Genomic DNA, 21,471 nt, shown 5'->3' with positions numbered 1-21,471 from the left:
TTTTCTCAAAACTGATATAAAATTGATAGCTGCATGTAGAGTTTTAAAAAATTCTTCCATTTTATGCTCCCAAGGGAATTTCTTTTCCTGCTATTTAGAAAATAATTGGAAAGTTATATAATTCTTTAAGGTAGCAGCAACAGTGGGCAAGAAATATGTCCACTCTTGTTTTAAGAGATAGTGAAACTATCTCAAAATGGATTTGACCTCTTGATTTTGGATGAAATTCTATTCATCCAACACAAGAACCTGAAGAATTCTGAGAACTTTGCTTGAAGCTTTCCTCAAGTTCACTGGGACTACTATAGGCATCTATTTTATGTATGGTCTGATCTCTTCAATGTGATATAGCAGCCTCTAAAACAGATGATCCAGGAAATGTCAGTTTAGTAACAAAAGCATTCAATTAAGATTTAAAAATTAAATGACAAGAAATCAAGTAGAGCCATTTTATATTACCCATAAACAAGTAAATGCATCAGTCTCTTAAATCTTCTAATGTGGTAGTTGAGGAAACTCTTCCTTATTCCCCCTTTTTTTCTCAGTGGCCTACATGGAGATCTTGTTAATGATATTTTTCTCCCTTCCCCCCTCCCTTTTCCCCCTCAAGCTCTTTCTTTATTTTATTAATAGTTAAGAAAAAACTGATACAGAAAAAAGTTTAGTCAGCTGGAGAGGAATGAGAAATGTCCAAGTTGGACTTTGGCCATCAATAGAGAATGGATAGCAAAACTATCTCAGGATATTAAGAGGAGCCATCACTGTCAGAGTAAGAATTAAACATTGTATATTACTAAGATGCTGCAATTTGAGATCAGATAAATCACTCAAGTTTATGAACCATTGTATTGCCTTGGGGTAGAACTGATTCCTCATTCACTGATCCTAGCTCCAAGAATAGGGGTGGACACTGGAGTATATTGGGCAGAAAAGGAATGCTAATGACTGTCATTTACTGGAGGAACTGACAAAAAGGGATGTCAAATATTTTTTCCATCTAACTTAATGTTCAAATGCAGTTAAATAAATCCAGAGACCTTCTATAGAGATAACAAATGTAAGTATTAGGAAATCCAGTTTTATAAAATATACCACATTTAAGCTGGGATAGATATATTTATTTTTTTATTTTTGTTTTTTGGTAATGGACAGTGTCACTAATTACATAGTAACTCTAAGGTCACTAACATGAAACCACCAAATTGTTGCTGTGCCGCAGCTACTTGAAGTTATCTCTGACTGAGTCCCATTTTCAAACAATTGAATAATACCCCAGAGTTTTACCAATAAAAGCCTTATAAGAGGTCCTGCTCTGAATTGACTTGCATTTATTCCCCAGAGGGCCTTGCAACTGACAGCAACAGGACTGTATGTAAGGTATAAAAAAGTAGTTAAAGCCCAATTCACAAAAGTGATCACTTTTTTTTTTCTCTTTCTAAAAAAAAAAAAAAACAAACAAACAAGAAGTTAATTCCCTTGAATTAGTGCTTGATGAACTGGTAGAGACAATGAGGAAGGTTATTAAGAATAATTTCAGAGGGACCCTGTGTGCACAGATGTGTTGGACACAGACTGTCCAACTTAGCTTTTAAATAGTGGTAGCAAGATGATTTTTGATTTGTAAATTTCTTAAAGTAAATTGCAGATAAATGGAAAATTCCAGTAATCATTATACACTAAGATTAATAAACAGCATTTCAAAAATTAACCGAATGAGGGCTTGGGCTTTCCTCTGTGTTCAGAAGACAAGGCACCCGGATTTTTTTCTTCGTTTGACTTGCAAAGCCGCTCTTGTGGCCATTTCAAAAACTTCCCTCACACCCTCTTTGGTCTTGGCTGAGCACTCCGTATACCCAAATGCGCCAATCCGATTCGCCATATCTTTCCCTTCTTCACATTTCACTGGCTCCTGCTTCATCTTGGCCAGCTCCTGTTTTGTGTGCTCATCATGTCGAAGGTCCTTTTTGTTCCCAACCATGATAATGGGCACGTTAGGACAGAAATGCTTCACCTCCGGGGTCCACTTGTCTCGGATGTTTTCCAAACTATCAGGGCTGTCGACGGAAAAGCACATAAGTATAACATCGGTATCTGGGTAGGAAAGAGGTCTAAGGCGATCATAATCTTCTTGACCAGCTGCGTCCCACAAAGCCAACTCCACCTGTTTTCCATCCACTTCAATATCGGCTACATAATTTTCAAACACTGTGGGCATATATTCTTCAGGGAATTGGTCTTTGCTAAATACAAGCAGCAAGCATGTCTTCCCACATGCACCATCACCCACTATAACCAACTTTTTTCGGATGGCAGACATAATTCAGGTGGTTCTGGAGTCCCTCCGCCCCGGATAAGCTGCTCTGCAAACGGCGCGTTCTGGGATTCTGGCAGTTTTTATGCTAGAAACCGGCAGGTGGGCAGGCGGGCAGATGGGCGGGTGGGTCGGTGGGTCAGTGAGAGCGCGAGCAGCGACCTGCGGCTGCGATGAGGGCCAATCTGATTATTTCTTGGAGTAAGCTAGAATGGATTGGAGGAAGCTAGAATGGATTGGAGGAAGCTAGAATGGATTAAAGTCTCTCAGCTTGCTTGGTTTTAAGTTCATCAGGATTCCACCGGGACTCTCGCATTCAAGTGTATCAGCACAGTACTACACCACTCACTCTTGTCTTCTTTCTCTATACTCTTGACTGTAGCCTAAAACTTCACACTAGATCAAGAACATCCCAGCATTCCCTGAATGCTAATCATAGTGCTCTGCACCATTCTACCACCCTCACTTTTTTCTCCCCCTCCCCCCTCTCCCAAGTTCAGTATAGTCAATATAATCCTTCAATTCAAGTGCAAGGTCCCTTGGAGTCCAATACATCTTGGAACCTTCCTCAGTGAACGGTGCTTTTCCTTGCACATCACTGTAGGCATGAAGTACTGGAGTGTGCTCCCATTAAGGACAGCCCTCCCTTGTTTAATATCAATTTGTTTTATTGTTTAATAACAATTGTAAATTTCAAAAAAGAACACAGTGAGATGTATTTTTTTGGGGGTGGTGGTGGTCCTATTCACTAGGTGCTATTAGTAATTGTGGCAATAAATGTAAGAAATGGTTTTCTCAGAGTTTTTTTTTTTTTCTAATTTGCTTTTCTGCACTCATCACTGACTAATGATTATAGGAGTTCTAATTGCACATTTTGCCAAACTTTTAGTGACATTACTTATTGAAAAGACTAAGAATGCTATGAACACACAGGATAGGTAGATATTGCACAAGTCTGCTATTCTTGACAAACCTGAATGCAGCTGATGCATTATTCTGCTGAAATAGAACCCTTGCATCATCTCCTTTCAGAAGAAAAGGAATTCATCTCTCTATTTTTATATAAAGAACACATTGCTCTACTAGGAATCCCAGTACTGAAATAATTTCTTTTTGAATGAATGGGCGAGTGTACATTGTCAGGAATGTATCTTTGATTATGGTTTTAAAAATAGCATCTGTTCAATTGTATTCCAAAAAAGGTCAATGAATTATCCATAGTGATCACCAGCAGCAGTTTTTGTATAATTACTTCAGTAACAGTGACCAATATGTCCAAGTAAAGGGAGCGTGGGAGTAGGTAGGAATTTTTTACATTGAACTATTCATGTTAGACCCTACTGATTTCTCTGGAACTTCTTTAAGACTAACATAGCCAGAATATCTTTATACTTTACAAACCACTATACCTTATCTTCCCATGACTGTTGCATTGATGTAGTTCTCTCTTTCTCTCTCCCTCTCTCTCTCCCCCCCGCCCCCTCCACTCACTCTCACTCTCTCTCTCTCTCTCTCTCTCTCTCTCTCTCTCTCTCTCGTCTTTTTCTGTCTCTGTCTCTCTTTCTCTTTACATTTCCCTGCCCCCCTCTTTCTGAATTGTGCAATGTAAGTGCTTTCTTACTTTGAAGAGCAGTTTTTCAGTTTTTTAAACCGTTTGAAAAAAGACTTCACATTCTGTTTTAGATGCAGGCCTGACAGAAAACCTTGTGGGCTGACAGTATTCTAATCAGGGACAGCCATTGTAGCAGTTATTCTTGAAGTAGGGCACTCATCTTCCAGCTTTGTATTTTGGGTGAGATGCAGCTGCAGAGACTGTGACATCAAGGTCTCTGGTTGGGTTTATAACTGGTCTCCTTTGAACTTACCCTGGAAAACTGGCTATCATGGTCCATCCCACTGCTTATATTTGACTACAAAAGAGAACACAGTGGTTGTATAGCTTGTGAGCTGAGAGGACGTGATTTTTTTAATTAAAAAGGAAAAAAAACAACCAGCCATGTCCATGACAAAGCAATTTTCTTTTGTGCAAACTGTGAAGGGAGGAAGCCAGTTCCCTTCCCCCCTTTCACCAGTGGCACTGGCTAAGTTGTCAATCAGCATCAGGCCAGCCAGCCATGGTTTTAATTGCTTGTTATACTGTCATTGGCTGGACTGATGCTGGTTGACAACTCCCTTCGGCTGCTTTAGCACACTAGCAACTTGAGATTGTTGCTGTTGTTGCTGCTGCTCTGTAAATGGTGCTACTGCATTTTAGACTGCAGCTTTGCTTACTATCATATAATAAGTAATGGTGAGAATAGGAATGGGACAGAGCTCCCCTTTCCCTTTTGTGGTTTCACCTCTGTCTCTGCTTTTATCTCTCTCAAACATATAAGCAGGCCTGCTTGAAGTATTCCTTTATTCATGATTTGAAGAAGTGCTAAAGGAAGAAATATGAGACCTAAATTCCCATTTGGGGAGCAAATCTGGATTAGTCAAGCCAAGTCAGCAAACACTTTTAAGCATCTACTGTATGCCAGGCACATGCTAAGCACTGGACTACTTAGAAAAAACACTCCCTGCTTTCATCAGAATATATGGAGAAACACCAATCAGAACTCTAATGGGGAAAACAACATGGGAACAATTATTATGTACAAACAACATATGTACAGGCTAAGATAAACATACTTTTATAGGGAAGGTTCTAAAGTTAAGGAAAACTGGAAAAGGCTTCTTATAGAAGGTTGGAATTTAATTGAGACTTGAAAGAATTCAAGGAAACCAGGAGGTGGAAGTGAAGAGAGAAATGGGGGGGTGGTGAGGGGAGAGATCTGACAGCTCCTGAAAATGCCCAGAATTTGGAGATAGAATATCATTTGTGAGAGACAGCAAGTATGTCATTGGATTGCAGAATGGCTGGTTGTGGTAGTACGAGAGAGGAACAGAGTGTAAAATAGTCTGGAAAGGTGGAAAGGAACTAGGTGATAAAGATAACAGCCAAACTTAAGATTGTATATTTGATCTTGGAGACAATAGAGAGCCACTGGAGTTGATTGAATCAGAGTGTGAAGGATTAACATGATCAAACTTGGTATATAGGGAGACTGATTTGACAGTTGAGTGGAAAAATGGGGAGAGACTTTGAGACAGGGAGACCAAGCAGAAAATTATTGCAAAAGTCTACACATGAGCTGATTAAAAAAAAAAAAGCCCATTGCAGGGTGGTTCAGTGTCAGAGGAAAGATGTTATGAAGATAGAAATGACAGAATTTGGCACTTGATTAGATTTGTGGAGTAAGAGAGAGTAGAGAGTCAAGGATGTCATTTATAGTGTGAGCCTGATGAACTGGGAGGATAGTAGTATCCTTCACAGTAATAGAGAAATTAGTAAGAAGAGAGGCGTTTGAAGGGGGAAGAGAATTGAATTCAGCTTTATGGGATATTTTAAAAATGGATCAAGGAGGCAACATGGTATTGTGGATAGAAGGCTGGTGTCAGGAGTAAAAAGGCCTGGGTTCATGTCCTGCCATAGACTGGTTGTATGGCCCTAGGGAAGTCATTAACCTTACAATTTCACCAGGTAGCTCTTTGAGAGAGGGGATAGAGAAAGCATCATCACTGGGAGTTTCCTATACCAGTAAAATCAAAAGTCTTTTTTTTTTTTTTAAAGAAAAGGATAACATTTTAGAGTTTGAAGAGATTTTAGGGCATATCTAGTATTAACTCTGTTTATCCTCTCCATCATACCTTAGTTTGCCTCCCTCTGTATATGTTTTAAGTCAGCCAATATTCTTTCCTAAAATGTGATGGCCTGAACTGAATCCTGAACTGCAAACACATATGACTAGGGAAAAGTATAACAGGACATTTATTTCATTACAGCAACATTTTTCTTAATACAACCTATAACCCAATTACATTTTTATGGGATATTATTTCACTCTGTTGATTCCACTGAAACCTCTAGGTCTTTGTCACAGGAGCTATCTTCTCTCCATCTTCCCATCTTATATTCCTGAAACTAACTTTTAAAATTCATGTGCAGAATTTTGTAATTATACCTATTTTATTCCATCTTTTTAGATCCAGTCCATTGCTCTACTCTGTCACAATCTTTTTTGTATTCTCATCCTTTAGTAAATCAGTTCTAATTTTTGTGTCATCTGTAGAACTGGTATGTATGTCACTGGTGTCTTGATCGAAGTTATTGCTTAAAAATGTTCAACAGAATAAAACAAAAGTCAGGGTTCTTTGCCACAATACCACAGCCTCCTTCCCATGTAGCACCAAATAATAATAACTAGCATTTATGTAGCACATTAAAGTATGCAAAATTCTCTTTTTATCCTCCTGGAAGATAGGTGCTATTATTGGGTGCCATAATTGGGTCGTCATTCAAGTTCTGATTTCACATACTATTTTTTTGTTTGTTATCTGCAAAGCAATCATGGAAGACTCTGATAAGGGCCTTGCTAAAATGGTCAGTCAAAAAGCATTTATTAATTGCTACATTCCAGGCACTGCAGGAAGAACTGGGGATACAACAAAAGGCTACATAGTTACTGTCTTCAAGGAGCTCATTTATTTATGAATCTATTATACTTCCCCATTAAAAAAATCAGATCTCAGATACCTTTTAAGAAAGGAAATGTGATTTTTAATGTAACACTTGTTTTTGAGAAATTGTTCTGGCTTGTAGGGCCTGGATTCAAATTGTACTGGGTCAAGTTGCTCAATTCCCTTGGGTATCATTTAATCATTTGTAAAATGAAGAGTTATATTGGAGCACCTTTGAAGCCCCTTCCAACTCTAGACTTGTGATTCTGTGGTCTGTTATCCTGATATGAAGAACTTTCTTTTTTAAAATACATATTAAATGAGTATGGAAACCTAAAAAATTAAATAAAGATTAATGTGGGTCATAGTACAGTAGTAGTAGGTGACTGACTTCCTCCCTCCCTCCCTTTCTCCTTTCCTCCTTTCCTCTCTTCCTCCCTTCCTCCCTCCCTTCCTCTCTCCCTCCTTCATTCACTTCATCCTTCCCTCTCCCTCTCTCCCTCCCTCCCTCTCTCTTTTCCTTTCTCTTCCCTCCCTCCCTTCCTTCCTTCCTTCCTTCCTTCCTTCCTTCCTTCCTTCCTTCCTTCCTTCCTTCCTTCCCTCCTTCTTTCCACTAGCACTAACAGATGTAACAATTTGTTAGGGTTAGTCATGAAGAACATATGAGATCATATACAGAAAGTTCTTTGTACCAGTAAAATGCTATGTAAATGGAAGTATTTGTATATTTATGAACTATGTCTATGTAGATATGTATAAACATGTGTTATTTGTGTATGTGTAATATATACCACATATGTATACATACTATATGCATATTTATGATCTATTTGTATATCTATAAAATATACAATCAATTTCAATTGATTTTTAAGGGCTTATTCTGTGCCAGGCATTGTAAGCTGTTGTACCTGAGTAAAACCTCTCTTTTCTTACAAAATACTTGATCCTCTTTAGGATCTTTGGGATGCCTTCATGTTGTCATGGGAATAGCAACTTGCATGAATCTCGATTCTGCTTCCTATAAAATAGAATTTCTTGTGTTCATGTTTAGTCCTGGATTAATGTATGGGGCTTTTGTCATAATTCTCTCACTATTAAACAGTATCTTCTCTCCAAAGTCTTCATTGACTGTTGTCTTGAGAGGGAGAAAGAGGCATTGGTTTAAACTAATGGAAGTAATTGGACAAAAGTATATATGTTCATTAGGGGTCATGGCATTCTCTTCTATGTGTTAGAGCTTATTTAACTTAATCAAGGTAGGTTGCAAGAGTACCATGGCACTCTAATAATATCATGTAAACTAAAAAAAAAATTAAATCATAGTAATATACTTTATCTTCCCTATACACTCAGCAGCACTTAACATGAATGTCAGACTTGTAGTCAACCTTTTTTAAGGAGGTACCACATTCACTTCCTATTTTGTATAGCTACTTAGAGTATGGTTGTCACTCACTAGATCATAATGGCAACAATTTATACTGATCTCCCTACCTCTCAGAAAGCAAAGGAGATAGTATGGATGCTTTTAGGAAAAAAGCTGATATTTGTGAAACATTAAACATATCTTTCTTTTTATGTTTCCTGCATGTTCAATTTCAGAAGGAACAAATGCTAATATTTGTATTTTCAGTATAAATTCATTGTACTTTAGCACACTTTCTGAACCATTTTTTTTAGCTCTTTACAATTAAAGGTTCAAATTTAGTTATAAAGAAGTTATATTGATGACCATGATTTCTTAAAAGGGAGTTTTGTACCAGGGAGCCTTTTAGGACAAAGAAGAATTGATATCATTGTGGCTAAGTAATTGCATATGTATGCAGAGATAAAGTTCAAATGACTAAGCTTCTTTTAAATGCTATCACCTAAAAATGCTTTATTCATACTTCATAGTTATTTGCTGTTGCTTTGAAGTATGCCAGATGTCTTAAAGATGACTATTTAAAACAATACTTTGAAATGCTATAGCCATTCCAGATCTATGTGTTTGTCTCTAAAAAAGCTAAATTATTTTTCAAGCTTTAACTCTTTTCCCTTTCTTTTTCTAGCATGTTCTACTTTTTTTTTTTTTTTAAGGGAATATGTCTGTCTCTGATGTCCTGAATAGTACAGAGTACTTTTGTATAAACTTGGGCATTTTAACAATTCCTTTTGTGCTTTAATAATTGTTCAGTTCGTGTATGATTTTTTTTAAAACAGTCTATAAAAATCTAGATTTATAAAATTAGTAAATTGTGGGGTGGTCTTTTATATTACAGAATGATTCTTTTAAGTAAGAATTAAATAGAACTCTCCTGGGACATTTGAAATATAATTCAGTTTACAGAAATGTCACTTTCATGCAACTTTTTCAGGAGTATTAAAATATTAAGTATTGAAGGCAAGGACTTTTATTTTTGTATTGCATCCCCAACCCCTAGCATAATAATTTGCACATAAAAAATATGTTGACCTAGAAATCAGGAAGACCTTAGTTCAATTTCAGATACTTGCTAACTGTATGACTTGGGCAAATGACTTAACCTCCATTTACCTCAGTTTCCTCAACTTCAAAAATGAGGATAAATAAGGCCTACATGCTAGAGTTACTGTAAAGATCAATGAGATAATATTTCTAAAAGCTCTTAAAGTATTGCATGGCAGATAGTAATTGCTTGTTAAATGCTTATTTCTACTCTTTCCCCCTCTTTTCCAAAATCTTCTTGGATTGAATTATTCAGGAAATTGATATGTGACCACAATCATGAGGCAGTGTAGCATAGTAGATAGCTAGATTTAGATTCAAGAAGATATAGATGGAGTCCCTGCTGGAAGAGTGGATAATTCTTAATTTCTCAGTGTTCTTGGTCCTTCTCTGAAATTTCAAATTGCAGAGAAAGGACTGAATGGAGGGAGTTCCTCTCCCTACCAGTGAAATAAAAGTCCAGTAGCAATCCCTGTGATCATGTTCTTAGAATATTCTCAATATTCTTAGAATGAAGTATTGTTTTTTGATCCAGTAGCTTATTCCAGAATGGCTTTAGAAAGCCACAATTAAATTCACAAAAACTACCAATTTTTCCAAGTTTACATTACTAAGACAGATTTTTATGAAGCTACTTTAAATTTTTTTTTTTGGCCTGCTTTATTGTTGTTGTTCAGTCATGTAAGTTGTGTCTAACTCTGTGACTTGGCAAAGATACTAGAATGGTTTGCTATTTTCTTCTCCAGTTCATTTTACAGATGAAGAAACTGAGGCAAAAACGGTTAAGTGACTTATCTAGCACATAGCTATTGAATATCTGGCCTTGGGATTGAACTGATGATTAGTCTTTCCAACTCTAGGTCCAGTGCTCTATCCACTGCCCCATTTAGCTGCCCTTATTGCTTACTATTACTACATAAAATACAAATTTCTTAATTGTCATTAAGGACTTCAAAAATAAGCTTCCAACCTATTTTTCTGATCTTAATATCAATAGTAATAGGAAAAGTGACTAATTTGATAACTATTTGGTAGAAGAGAAGACGATATGAATGGTGTAGTGGGATGATATGGGAAGTTCAGTTGCATATGTAAGTGAGTAGGATAGTGTAATTAACCATTGCATTTAAAGCAAGAAGGATTGGGAAGATGTCCATATTTCTAAACTGCTCCCATCATCCTATAGCTGCAGAATGAATGATTAAAGGAGAGTAAGAAGAATGGGGAACCAGCATAGTTGTCTGGGATTTCCCAGTTGTCTCTTCCTTGAGGTATCCACTTTGTACTTAGCATATATGTCCTAATTTTTATATACTTGATATCAAGGTGTTAGATAATCTGACATTAATTCACAATAAAGTATGACTGATTAATAGTAATTCCCTTCATGCCCCCATTAACATTTGTATTTTAAGAAATGCTGAATGCATCTCCAAGAGAGTAGAATATAGAGGAAAATTTAAGTCTCTTTCCCTCTTAAATCTACTTCTTATTTGATCTCAGGGAAAAAAGAAAAGAAAACAACATCAGCCTTTAGAAAAAGTGGGATATATATTATAAGTTTATCTTTGATAGTGTTCTTGTTCCTTTTCTGTTCTTTTTCCTATAATATAATACTATACAAGCACAAAAAATATGGTGCCTTTTTATAGTCCTTCCTGTAATTAGTGAATATGAATTTTAGTCCTTATTAATCCTAACAATACCATTTTTATATCTACATCACTCCTTCTATTTAAAAAATAACATCATCAAACTTTGGTGACAAGTTTCTTGACTTTGGACTTAAAAAATTTACTTCTCAGATCTGTCACTTACTAGTTGTATGATCATGAACACACCATCACCTTTTTGAGCCTCGTTATTCCTCTCTATAAAATGGGAATAAATTGTATTTAGAATACCCTACCTTAGAGACTTGCTTTGGAGAAAGTAATTTTATAAACCTTATAACTTTGTAGAAATGCAATTTATTATTTATTTCTTATTATTTTCCCCATAGATTTAAGTACCCATTATGCAACATTTTATATGTTTTTTGGGGGAATATATTCCTGAAATTCAGGATTTGACTTATCAATTATGTTCCTTTATTTAAGGAAGGAGAAGGTTGGAAGAATAGAAAAGAGGGGACAGAGATTATTTGTTTTCTGTTATGTGATTGTGAACAGTCCCTATCTAGCTGACTGAGGAATAGCAGCACATAATGGGATTTCTGTGAGAAGAGGCCATGACTATAGTCCCAAGTTATCCCTGAAGTTCTGAATGATATTGCCTTACTGTAGCTGTTTAATAGCATGATTTAAAGCAGTCTTTTAGATTTTTCTGCTTGTTTCAATTCAATAAACATTTTCTTTTTAGCTGACTCTTCAATTTGACGTGGTCACAGTAGCATTCATCCTATTTTGGCAATTAATTTATAAAATAAAAGGGATCCCCAGATTTGTTCAGAATTGACTGTTGACATATCATCCATTAATTACATTCGAACTGGATAGAAATGGCAGAACTTTATTTGACTAGGGTGAGGAGGATGAGACAATGTGTCATTCACCTTTTGAGTGTCATTGTGGCAAATGATGTAGTTTGACTTGCAGCAAAAATCTTTTGTGTTTCCGTGCATTAAATATCATGAAGATGTGAGGAGGAGGGGAATAATGATCTGTATCATGATAACTTCAACTAATGATGAGCTCTTCACAATGTAGTTATTCGTAGTGCAATGGATTCTCTAGCTTCTGGGTAAACTTTCAACAAAAAGCAGTTTGTTAGTTTTTCTTCAAATGATGTGGAGGAGTTGCTATGCATATTTTCTTTAAATAAAATCCTATGGTAAGGAACTTAATTGGTACTTGTAATCATAAGCTGTTGTTCAAAGCTGTTTTCCCATTAATTAAAGATACATTTTTTTCACCTTTACCAACCATTAATTTCGTTTGAATTTACTATTTACAGAGAATAAATACATGATTTTAAGTGGTATTAGTTTTGTTTACCTATATGTATAGAAGACACCATGAATGTCACTAAACTATCCTGTATGCCATCTGGACTCTCCTCTCCCTCCCCCCCCGCCTTTTTCGTTCACTCTGCTTCTTCCTTGTGCAGTATAAAGTACACAGTGGCATATTGAATGTGCTCATCTCACTGATGGATGACTTAATTTATAACTTATTCTGCATTAAGCAGCAGGAGGATTTTTGAATATTAACATAACTTTGTTGGAAAATTTAAAAACTAATAAGGTTGGATAAATTAATTGTGTTTGGAAGATAATGTAGTTCTCATAGTATGATTTCATTTCCATTTCTGCAAAAATGTACTGACTTGTGTATTTTATGGAACAGCACTTTGGTTGTCCCATTTGCAAGTTCAAAGATGAATTTGAACAGAATCTATTTCTAACAGATTCTGAATGTTCCCAAATTCAGATACCTTGGAATTCCTAGGGAAGGATTGTGGAATTTTGATAAAATAATGTATCAGGAGAATAAAGATATAAAAATCTTTGCAGTAGTAGTTATAACCCAGAGACTATCTCTTTCTTATGTATGTTGTATTTACTAGGGTAATTTGAATATTTTGGGTTTGCATCGACCTGAACTGACTGGCAGTATCACTTTCCTGATCAGTGAAATTAAGAGTGATGCTTTTATTTATTTTATTTGTATTAATGTTTGATAGGATAGCATGAAAAATAATGATGGGCAAATTTTTATTATCAGTAGCTCTTGCTTTGTGGAATTGGCATGCTTAAACAATTATAAAAGAAAATCTCATTTTTCTTCAGACCTACAAAACAAAGCATATTTTTCCACTGGAAAGAAATAATTGATTAATCTTAAAAGTTGTTGCTTTTTTTTAATGAAAGAGAAGCCTTATGACATTCCAGATAGTCTACAAGAAAATTATTCATGCTTCCCAAGAGTTATATTTTTCACTTTTTATTTTCATTTTTGTCATAATTTACTAATTACCTTTCTTTCATTTTCTTCTTTTTGTCTTATTATAAAATCATAGGTCCTAAAATCATAGGACAAAGAATCCTTGTAGACATTACATTCAACCCCCTCATTTTATACATGAAGAAATTGAGACAGAGAGATTAAATAACTTTACATAGATTATGCAGTTGCTAAATGACTAAATTAGAATTTGAACCCAGATCTTTTTGGCTACAAGTTCATCATCTTCTCCGTTCCTTTAAACTCCATTCTTCATTTTTCTTATTTGAACCATATGTTTAGTTCACAAATTAGAAATTCAGAGTGTCTTTGAATAGGTCTAAATGTCATTTAAAATATTAAAGATGCCATTTTTAATAGATCAATCACTTGTGAATGATTCTTTCTCCTAAAATATAACCCTCTCTTTTAGTCAGTTATTGAAGCATTTATTAAGCAGTTACTAAGAACCAGGTTATATGCTAGGTACTAAGTATATAACGAAAAAAAGGTGACAATCCTTGCATTCAAGAAGTTTGCATTTTACTGGAAAAAAACAACATGTCTATATATAAATTTATACAAAATATATTAATGCTGTAAATCAGTAGCAGCAAACTCAGATTTTTACAGCTGCAATATTTTCTTGGATTAACATTACCCATATCGCATTTTTATTTTTATTTTAAAAATTTCCCAGTTAAATTTTAATGCGATTCAGGCCACACATCTCTGTTCTAAATTACTGATAATTAGAGAAATAAAAATTAAAATTGCTTGGGGTTATACTTCATACATACCAGATTGATAAAAATGATAAAAAAGGAAAATGAAAAATTATGGAGGGAAAAGTAGGAAAATAGGCATATTGGTTGACTGTTGATATAGTGAATTTGACTATATGTTCTGAAAAGCCATGTGTAATTGTACCCCTCAAAAGGCACTAAACTAGGCATACTTTTTGACTTAGTGATATTATTATGAGTTATTATATTAAAGAGTTCAAAGATAGAAGAAAAGGAATTGAATGTACACAAAGATGTTTGGCAGATTTTCTTCCCTCCCTCCTTCCCTCTCTTATTTCTTTTCTTCTCTTCCTCTTTCCCCCCTTTCTTCCCCCCTCCATTCCCCCTCCCTTCCCCCTCCCTCCCGCTCTCCTTCCCTTTCTTCTCTCTCTCCCTCCCTCCCTTCCTTCCTTCCTTCCTTCCTTCCTTCCTTCCTTCCTTCCTTCCTTCCTTCCCTTCCTCCCTCCCTCCCTCCCTCCTTCCTTCCTTCCTTCCTTCCTTTCTTCCTTCCTTCCTTCCTTCCTTCCTTCCTTTCTTCCTTCCTTCCTTCCTTCCTTCTTTCCTTCCTAAAAGAAATGATGAAAGGCAGAATTTTAGAGAAATTTTGAAAGAAATATTAATGGGTACAGAATAAAGTAAGTAAAATTCAGAGAATAATTTATACAATAACAAAAAAATTAGAAAGTAAAACAATTAGTATTTTAAAACTATTTAATGCAATAACCAACCAGAGCACTGGTGATAAAATGTCTTTTTACTCCTTGACAATAGGGTAGAACTCAAGGTGCTAAATGAGACATCTTTTCAGACATGATCAGTGTGAGTATTTGTTTATTTCTGATCATATATATTTGATTGAAGGGTTTTATTTTTCTTTTAGTTTGGAGGTGAAAGGGAAGTTGCAGAAAGAGGAAGATATTGAAAATGCTGTTGTTATTGTTGTTCAGTCATTTCAATCATGTCTGACAATTTAGGATTTTCTTGGTAAAGATGCTAGAGTGGTTTGCCATTTTCTCCAACTCGTTTTACAGATGAGGAAACTGAGACAACCAAGATATTATGTGACATGTCCAACAAGTAGTGAGGCCAGAATTGAACTCAGATCGTCCTGACTTCTGGCTTAGAGTGCTATTCACTGTGTCACCTAACTGTTCAATGACACAGTTGCCAAAATGAAAATAAAAAGGTAGAAAAATAGAAAAAAGAGGAACTAAAGTATTTAAAACATTCAGAGGAGAGAACAGAAGGAAGATTAGTAGGGAACATAGACTAGGAAGATACCTTTGAAAATATCTTGAATTATTATTATTTTTTTTTACATTTATACCCATTAGATTTAAAACTCCTTGAGGGCAGGGAATGTCTTTTGCCCCTTTTCATATCCTTGTAATTAGTACACTTCTTGATGCTTAAAAGTTACTTAATAAATTTTTATTGATTGATCGATACTTGGAGAAACATGCTAGCAAGGAATATATGGTAAAGATTTGCAATCTTTTTCTTTTCTACTTTGTACATGGGATACCTGTGGTGTTTGTTATGTTCAGAATAAAAGAACAAAAGTATATGCAAAATGAGAGTGATGTAACATTAAGGTGGATGCAATAGCAACCTTTAGACTGAACTTTGAAAAAATTTTGTGATTTGCAAGAGACAGGGGAGATGAGGGCACATCCTGGCACAGGAAATAGCTAGGCAAAGGCAAAGAGATGGAAAATGTAATGTTGTATTTAAACAATAGCAAGAATACCTTTATGGGTTGAATTTAATAATATATGAGAAGGAATGATATATAATAAGATTTTAAGGCTCTGACAAACAGGGGGATTTATATTTGAACCTAGAGATAATAAGCAACCATTGGAGCAAATTGAGTAAGCATTAGAAAAGTTTTTCTAATGTCATTTTAGCAGCTGTCTAGAGACTTGGCAAAGGGAGAAGTTTGGGTGGGGGGCAGTTAATTGAGAAGTTAATTTTTAAAAAATTTATAGCACTAATTTCTTTATTTCCCAACCAGATTTTATTTCAGTCTCTGATGTTCATGTAAAATATTCATAATAAAACATTCCAACACACTAAACAAAATGGATATTTCCCCATATATAGTAGAAGAAAAAAAAAGATTGTACACGAAATTGCATCTCTATTATGTAAAATTTGCTTTTCTTAAAAAATATATAAACATGTGAAATTTAAAATGTAACTTCTAATGTTTTTCATCTTTTTTGTTATTCTTTCTGTTCTCTTCTATGTATTTAAAAATGCTTTAATGATCCTTTTTTTCTTTCTTATTTCACTTTTCTTTTTTTTTTTCATTATCCCTTGCTTTATATTTCTATTTCATCCTTAATTTGAAGAAAAGAAACAAAATATCATGTAAAAATGGATGATAAATTCAATTGTAAGGCTTTTGTTATAATCCAGGGGAGCTGTAATGAGAACCTGGAATTGGAATGGTGACTGGAGAGAATTAAAGAGTTTGTGAGAAGAGGAGGTTGAGTCAACAAGATTTGGCATTGATTGGAAATAGGAATGAGGGAGAGTGAGAAGTTAAGAATGACACTGAAGTTGCAAACCTTCATAATTGGAAGCAACATAGTGGTCTTTATAGAGATAAGAAGTACCTTTTCACAAAGAAATGTAGTTTAACAAACCAGTCAACACATGTACAATGCCTGAAGATATCTGCCCTTGTACTATGTGACCTCTTTATTGAGAGATGAACAGCGTGCCTGACTGTACTGTAATCATAAAATTAGTGATTGCATTCACTGTTGTTTTACTTTATGTTATTTTTATTATTCTATTCATTGTACCTCTGGATTTGTTCAACTTATGTTGCATCAGTGTATAAAATTTCCCCAAATATTTCTGAATTTATTATAATAATCATTTCATTGTGCACAAAAAATAGTTCATTGTAGTAACATACATTTTTTTCATCCATTCCCCAATGATGGGCATATGCTTCTTTCAAATTCTTTGTTTTTGTTGTTGTTGTTTTTTTGTTGAGGTAGTTGGGATTAAGTGATTTATCCAGTGTCCCATAGCTAGAAAGTATTAGTCTGAGGTAAGATTAGAACTCAGATCATGACTTCACAGCTGGTGCTCTTATCTACTAAACCATCCAGTTGCCCCTGATTCTCAGTTATTACAAAAAGCATTTTCCTGAAAATTATGTTGTATGTTCTCTCTTATATATTTTGTATTTGCTTATCTATTAATGTATTCTGTTCTTCACATCAAAATAGAAGTTACTTGAAGACAAGGATTTTTTAATCTGTGTTTTTGTAACCTTAATCCCTAATAGTGTGGGAAACATATTAGATGCCTAATAAATGCTTATTGAATTAAATAAATTTGAATATATTTGTATATAATAAATTTCCCTCTTCTTTTTCCCTTTCTGTCTTTGGCTTCATTAGAGTCTGTCTGTATGTCTGTTCGTGATAGCACTGGATCAAAGGTTGTATGCAATTTATTATGACTTTTATAATGTCATTCCATAGTGTTTTCCAAAATGGATGGACTGATAGCTTTACCAACAGTGTCTTAGCTCCTTCCTACATCTCAAAAATTTACAATTTTTGCCATTTATCATTTTTGCAATCTAATGAATGTGATATAAAATCCAAGAATTTTAATTTATATGTCTCTTATTAGTTATTTGGGGAATTCTTTCAAATAGTTATTGGTAATTTGAGTTTCTTTTGAGAACTTCTGTAATGGGCTGAGGCTTGAGTTGATGCACTGAGGTCCCAAGCAGGTGAGGCTAAATAGTAATTGGACTATACTCTATTAATATATATATATGGAGAAAGAATGGCCCCTGCCCACTCTCTGTGCAAGTCCTGATGGGTTGTATAGGAAATGATGATTTTGGTGGGTGGAGGCACAGGGGCAGGAAGAAAGGCTGAGAGAGATTACTGTCTACGTTCTATTCTGGTGGCTGCTGGTCTCATGGCTTCTGGTCTAGCTAACTTCTTGACTCAGCTGCTGACATTGCTATTGCCGATTCCCTTCTACCTCCAATCTTTCTTCATCTCTATGCTAAGAATAAAGATTGACGATTTTCCCCTAACCTGAATTCCTGACTCCGGCTGATTTTAAAATACACAGTCATCACAAACTTCATATTCATTGTCTGTTTATCTTTTGAGAGATGTCTTTTGTGCATATATATTATATCAATGCTATATGAATCCTGGATATCAGACCTTTATCAGATATGTGTTGTGTAATTTCTCCTTTAACTCATAGATTCTACTATCTTAATTACATTAACTTTATGCAAAAGTTTTTTAATTTCATATAACTTAAGTTATCTTTGTCATTTATGATCATTTTTATTCCTTGTTAAGGTAAAGATTTTGCCCATAGGCATATTCCTCAACGGACTTCTTTTCATTCTCTTATACTTCTTCTCAGGCTGTATATCTATTTGAAGTTTAATTTGTCATTTATCTTCTATACCTTGTTGATCTCCTAAAGCTCAGGAATATTGTCTCTAATTTTAGATACTCCAAAGTATCCACTCCATCCTTTAGTTTTTAGTTTTATTCTATCAGTTATTTCAATTGTGTTAAATTTGTGGCCCTAGCTTTTATTTTGCTATTTTAAAAGCATATCCAAAAGAGCTTTGTTGTTGTATTGCACTTTTCCAGTAGAGTGGCCTTTTAAAATGTTACTTGAATATTAAATTAATTTATTAAATTAAATCCATGATATCACTAAATAAGTTGTTCTGCCATTGATTAGTTCATATCACAATCCATGCACTCCTTGTCACCTTGGATAATTTTTATTTAAGTCCTTCCCAAAATTCTTTGTGGAAGATTTATATGTTTAGTATACTGTTTATTGTTTACTATTTTGTAGATACCAGTGCAACTTTTGGTGTTTCCAACTTTCATGATTGATCTTTTCTTTTTTTCCTGGACATTATGTGCTCTATCACTTGTGAACAAACCATTAGTGTTTAGTATAGTGAAGCCTACTTATATCCACCATACCCAACTTCCCATTGCCCTTGGGTTACCCACACTTTAATTCTTCAGAAATGATGGTGTTCTTTGATTTATAGCTTCATAATATCATAGCATAATATTATCAGAATATTGTAATTTCTCAGATCCTTCCTGTCTCCTCTCTCCCCCATTCAACTTTGGGCTTAGTTCATTCCTTAACCATCTGCATAGTCTATCCAAGCTATGTCTACTAGTGGACCAATTCAACAGAACACCTCTCCATTTTTATGTTATAATCTGGGCAATATTGAACCAGATAATTATCCTAGTTTGAAGCCTTGATTTGTACAAAATGACTTTATATACAATTTTGTCAGTTTTATACATTTAAAATTCAGAGTACCGAGTTTATTTAAAACTTATTTGTGAATCTGTGTTTGTTGAATATAATAAACTACACTTTTCAGTGATCAACAGCTCTCTAGTTAGGGAAAAGGAGGTCAGTACCATATAATATTGCTCCTCCTCTTTTTTATTGTTCTCTATTACAATGCTACTTTTTTACATTGATGAAATTTTTATTTTCCTCAGTACAGAATCTAAAGTTTTCCACCCTTTGAAAACTTTTCTTTAATTCAAGCTAAAAGAGAAAATATAGACAAAAGAATATGCTTGTCTTGAGAGAATTATGATGCAGAATTCTGCCTTTTTATATAACTAAGCAAAGATTAGTATTAAAATTTGAGAGTCATTCAAAATATACAATTTAAAATGCTTTGACTATGCACATTTATTTATTGAGGCTGTTTTTTGAATATAAAATAATTCCAAGTTGCTGATGGATTTTTTCTGCATAAAAGGATGCTTTTCCAAAATATTTTAAGAAGTTAAGCCTGATGGAATCTTTAAGTGACATGTTTGTGTTTTGCCTGAACTATTGAAAACTGCATTGAATGAATTGGAAATTGCAGAATAAGTATTGAAAAAAATCATTAAAATAATGACTTATTTTTCTGAATTAGTCTGGAACAAGAAATGTCTACTGACATAATGGTAGAAAGCCATTTTCACTGCTAAGCCTGATAGCTGTTGACAGGAAAACATGTTGATATATTTATAATGAAGTAATGTCTCCATTTTCTAAATAGTTATTTGTTTCCTATTTTAGGCAACTTAATGAGACCCCTTTTGAATTATGGTATCTCTTGGTAAGTTTGTCCTCCCTACCCACCTTAAACTACTTTGCAGAACCTATTTTATTTTTCTCTTTACTCTGTGAAAAATCTATTTTTGTTTTCTTACTGTAGTATGTCTATGGGCTTCCTGGTAGAAGAAAAGGCACCGGTTGTTTGGAGAGGACTTATGGTGATGTCAGCCATAGAGAAAATGATCAGGCAGGTAAGAAATTCACTTTCAACTGCCCTCCTGTCAGTGCCATGGATATAATAAATTTTCTTGTTAATTGGAGTATACTGGAATTTGAATCCAAGTCAGAGATTTTTTTTTAAAAGGAATCCACTAGATGGATTGAATGAATTAGGTGGCGCCAGAATGAAATTTCATTTTTACCTGATTAAATGTTTTCCATTGGCTATAAGTACAAAGTCATAATATTTTACTTATGTAGTATTGTGAAAATGTGGAGTCTCTAAGCATAAGAGAAAATCTATTTAATACAGTAACACAGTGATTTGCCTTCCTCTGAATTATGTTAATCACATTGTAGCCATTTTTGTGTTGGGAGGGCTGAGCAGGAGTTCTCTGAGCAAAAATAACTCACATATTATAGTGCTTGCTACTTAAAATTGCTCCATAATGAGGTAAGATACTGTCTCTGTCTGTCTGTCTGTAGAATTATATGTATCCATCTTGTCAACTTTTAATTATACATGTAAAAAGGACAACTGTTAAGGGGTATGCCATAATGAAGGATAATTCAAATGTCAGTTATGTTGGAATGAACTCTGGTTGTTTGTATTTGTGTATGTTTCAGCAGGTTTAAGCTTCCAGTGAGCTTTGCCTTAGAATAATTTTAAATTAATTTGTCTTACTTTCCTATACATTAAATGATAGTAAATAGAAGTAAGTTGGAAGTGAACTGGTGGCAGAGAAAATTCGCTCTGAAATTAAAATTCTCTCTCATGTTGTACCCCACTAAATAGGTATATTTTCATGGACATGTGGCCCAAATGTGAAAATATTTATATACTGATTTATATAATTTACTTTACCCCATATATTTCCTTCCTCACTTCCCAATTTTGGAGTTTATAATTATTTTCAGTAAGAGTCCTTCAGAAGACAGAAGGACAGTTTAAGAAGTTTGAATAATTCATTTTGCTCATAATCCTTTAAAACAATGTTTATTGAATGTTCCATATGCATAGCTCTCTGCTGCTTGCTAAGGGGGTTACAGAAGCATGGAGAGGATCCTTGAACTTAAGGAACTTAATTA

The 21,471-nt window shown here is 34.6% G+C and overlaps 1 protein-coding gene and 1 pseudogene across 2 annotated transcripts in view; one reads left to right on the top strand and one right to left on the bottom strand.

Moving 5' to 3' along the window:
* The window catches only part of NUBPL (nucleotide binding protein like), a 317,209-nt gene that overhangs the window by 102,610 nt on the left and 193,128 nt on the right, over window positions 1–21,471 (top strand). Inside the window, exons 5-6 of one of the 2 annotated variants that reach the window (XM_031952255.1) lie at window positions 20,185–20,224; window positions 20,324–20,414. In XM_031952255.1, the coding sequence (XP_031808115.1) occupies window positions 20,185–20,224; window positions 20,324–20,414 (131 nt within the window). The remainder of the gene's footprint in view (window positions 1–20,184; window positions 20,225–20,323; window positions 20,415–21,471) is intronic. The other variant, XM_031952254.1, reaches the window with a different exon arrangement.
* On the bottom strand, window positions 1,109–2,406 carry LOC100914939 (annotated as a pseudogene).

The sequence above is a fragment of the Sarcophilus harrisii genome, chromosome 2 (genome assembly GCF_902635505.1).
Source record: "Sarcophilus harrisii chromosome 2, mSarHar1.11, whole genome shotgun sequence".
NCBI classification, from domain to species: domain Eukaryota; kingdom Metazoa; phylum Chordata; class Mammalia; order Dasyuromorphia; family Dasyuridae; genus Sarcophilus; species Sarcophilus harrisii.
This window is presented reverse-complemented; position numbering and strand designations above follow the sequence as displayed.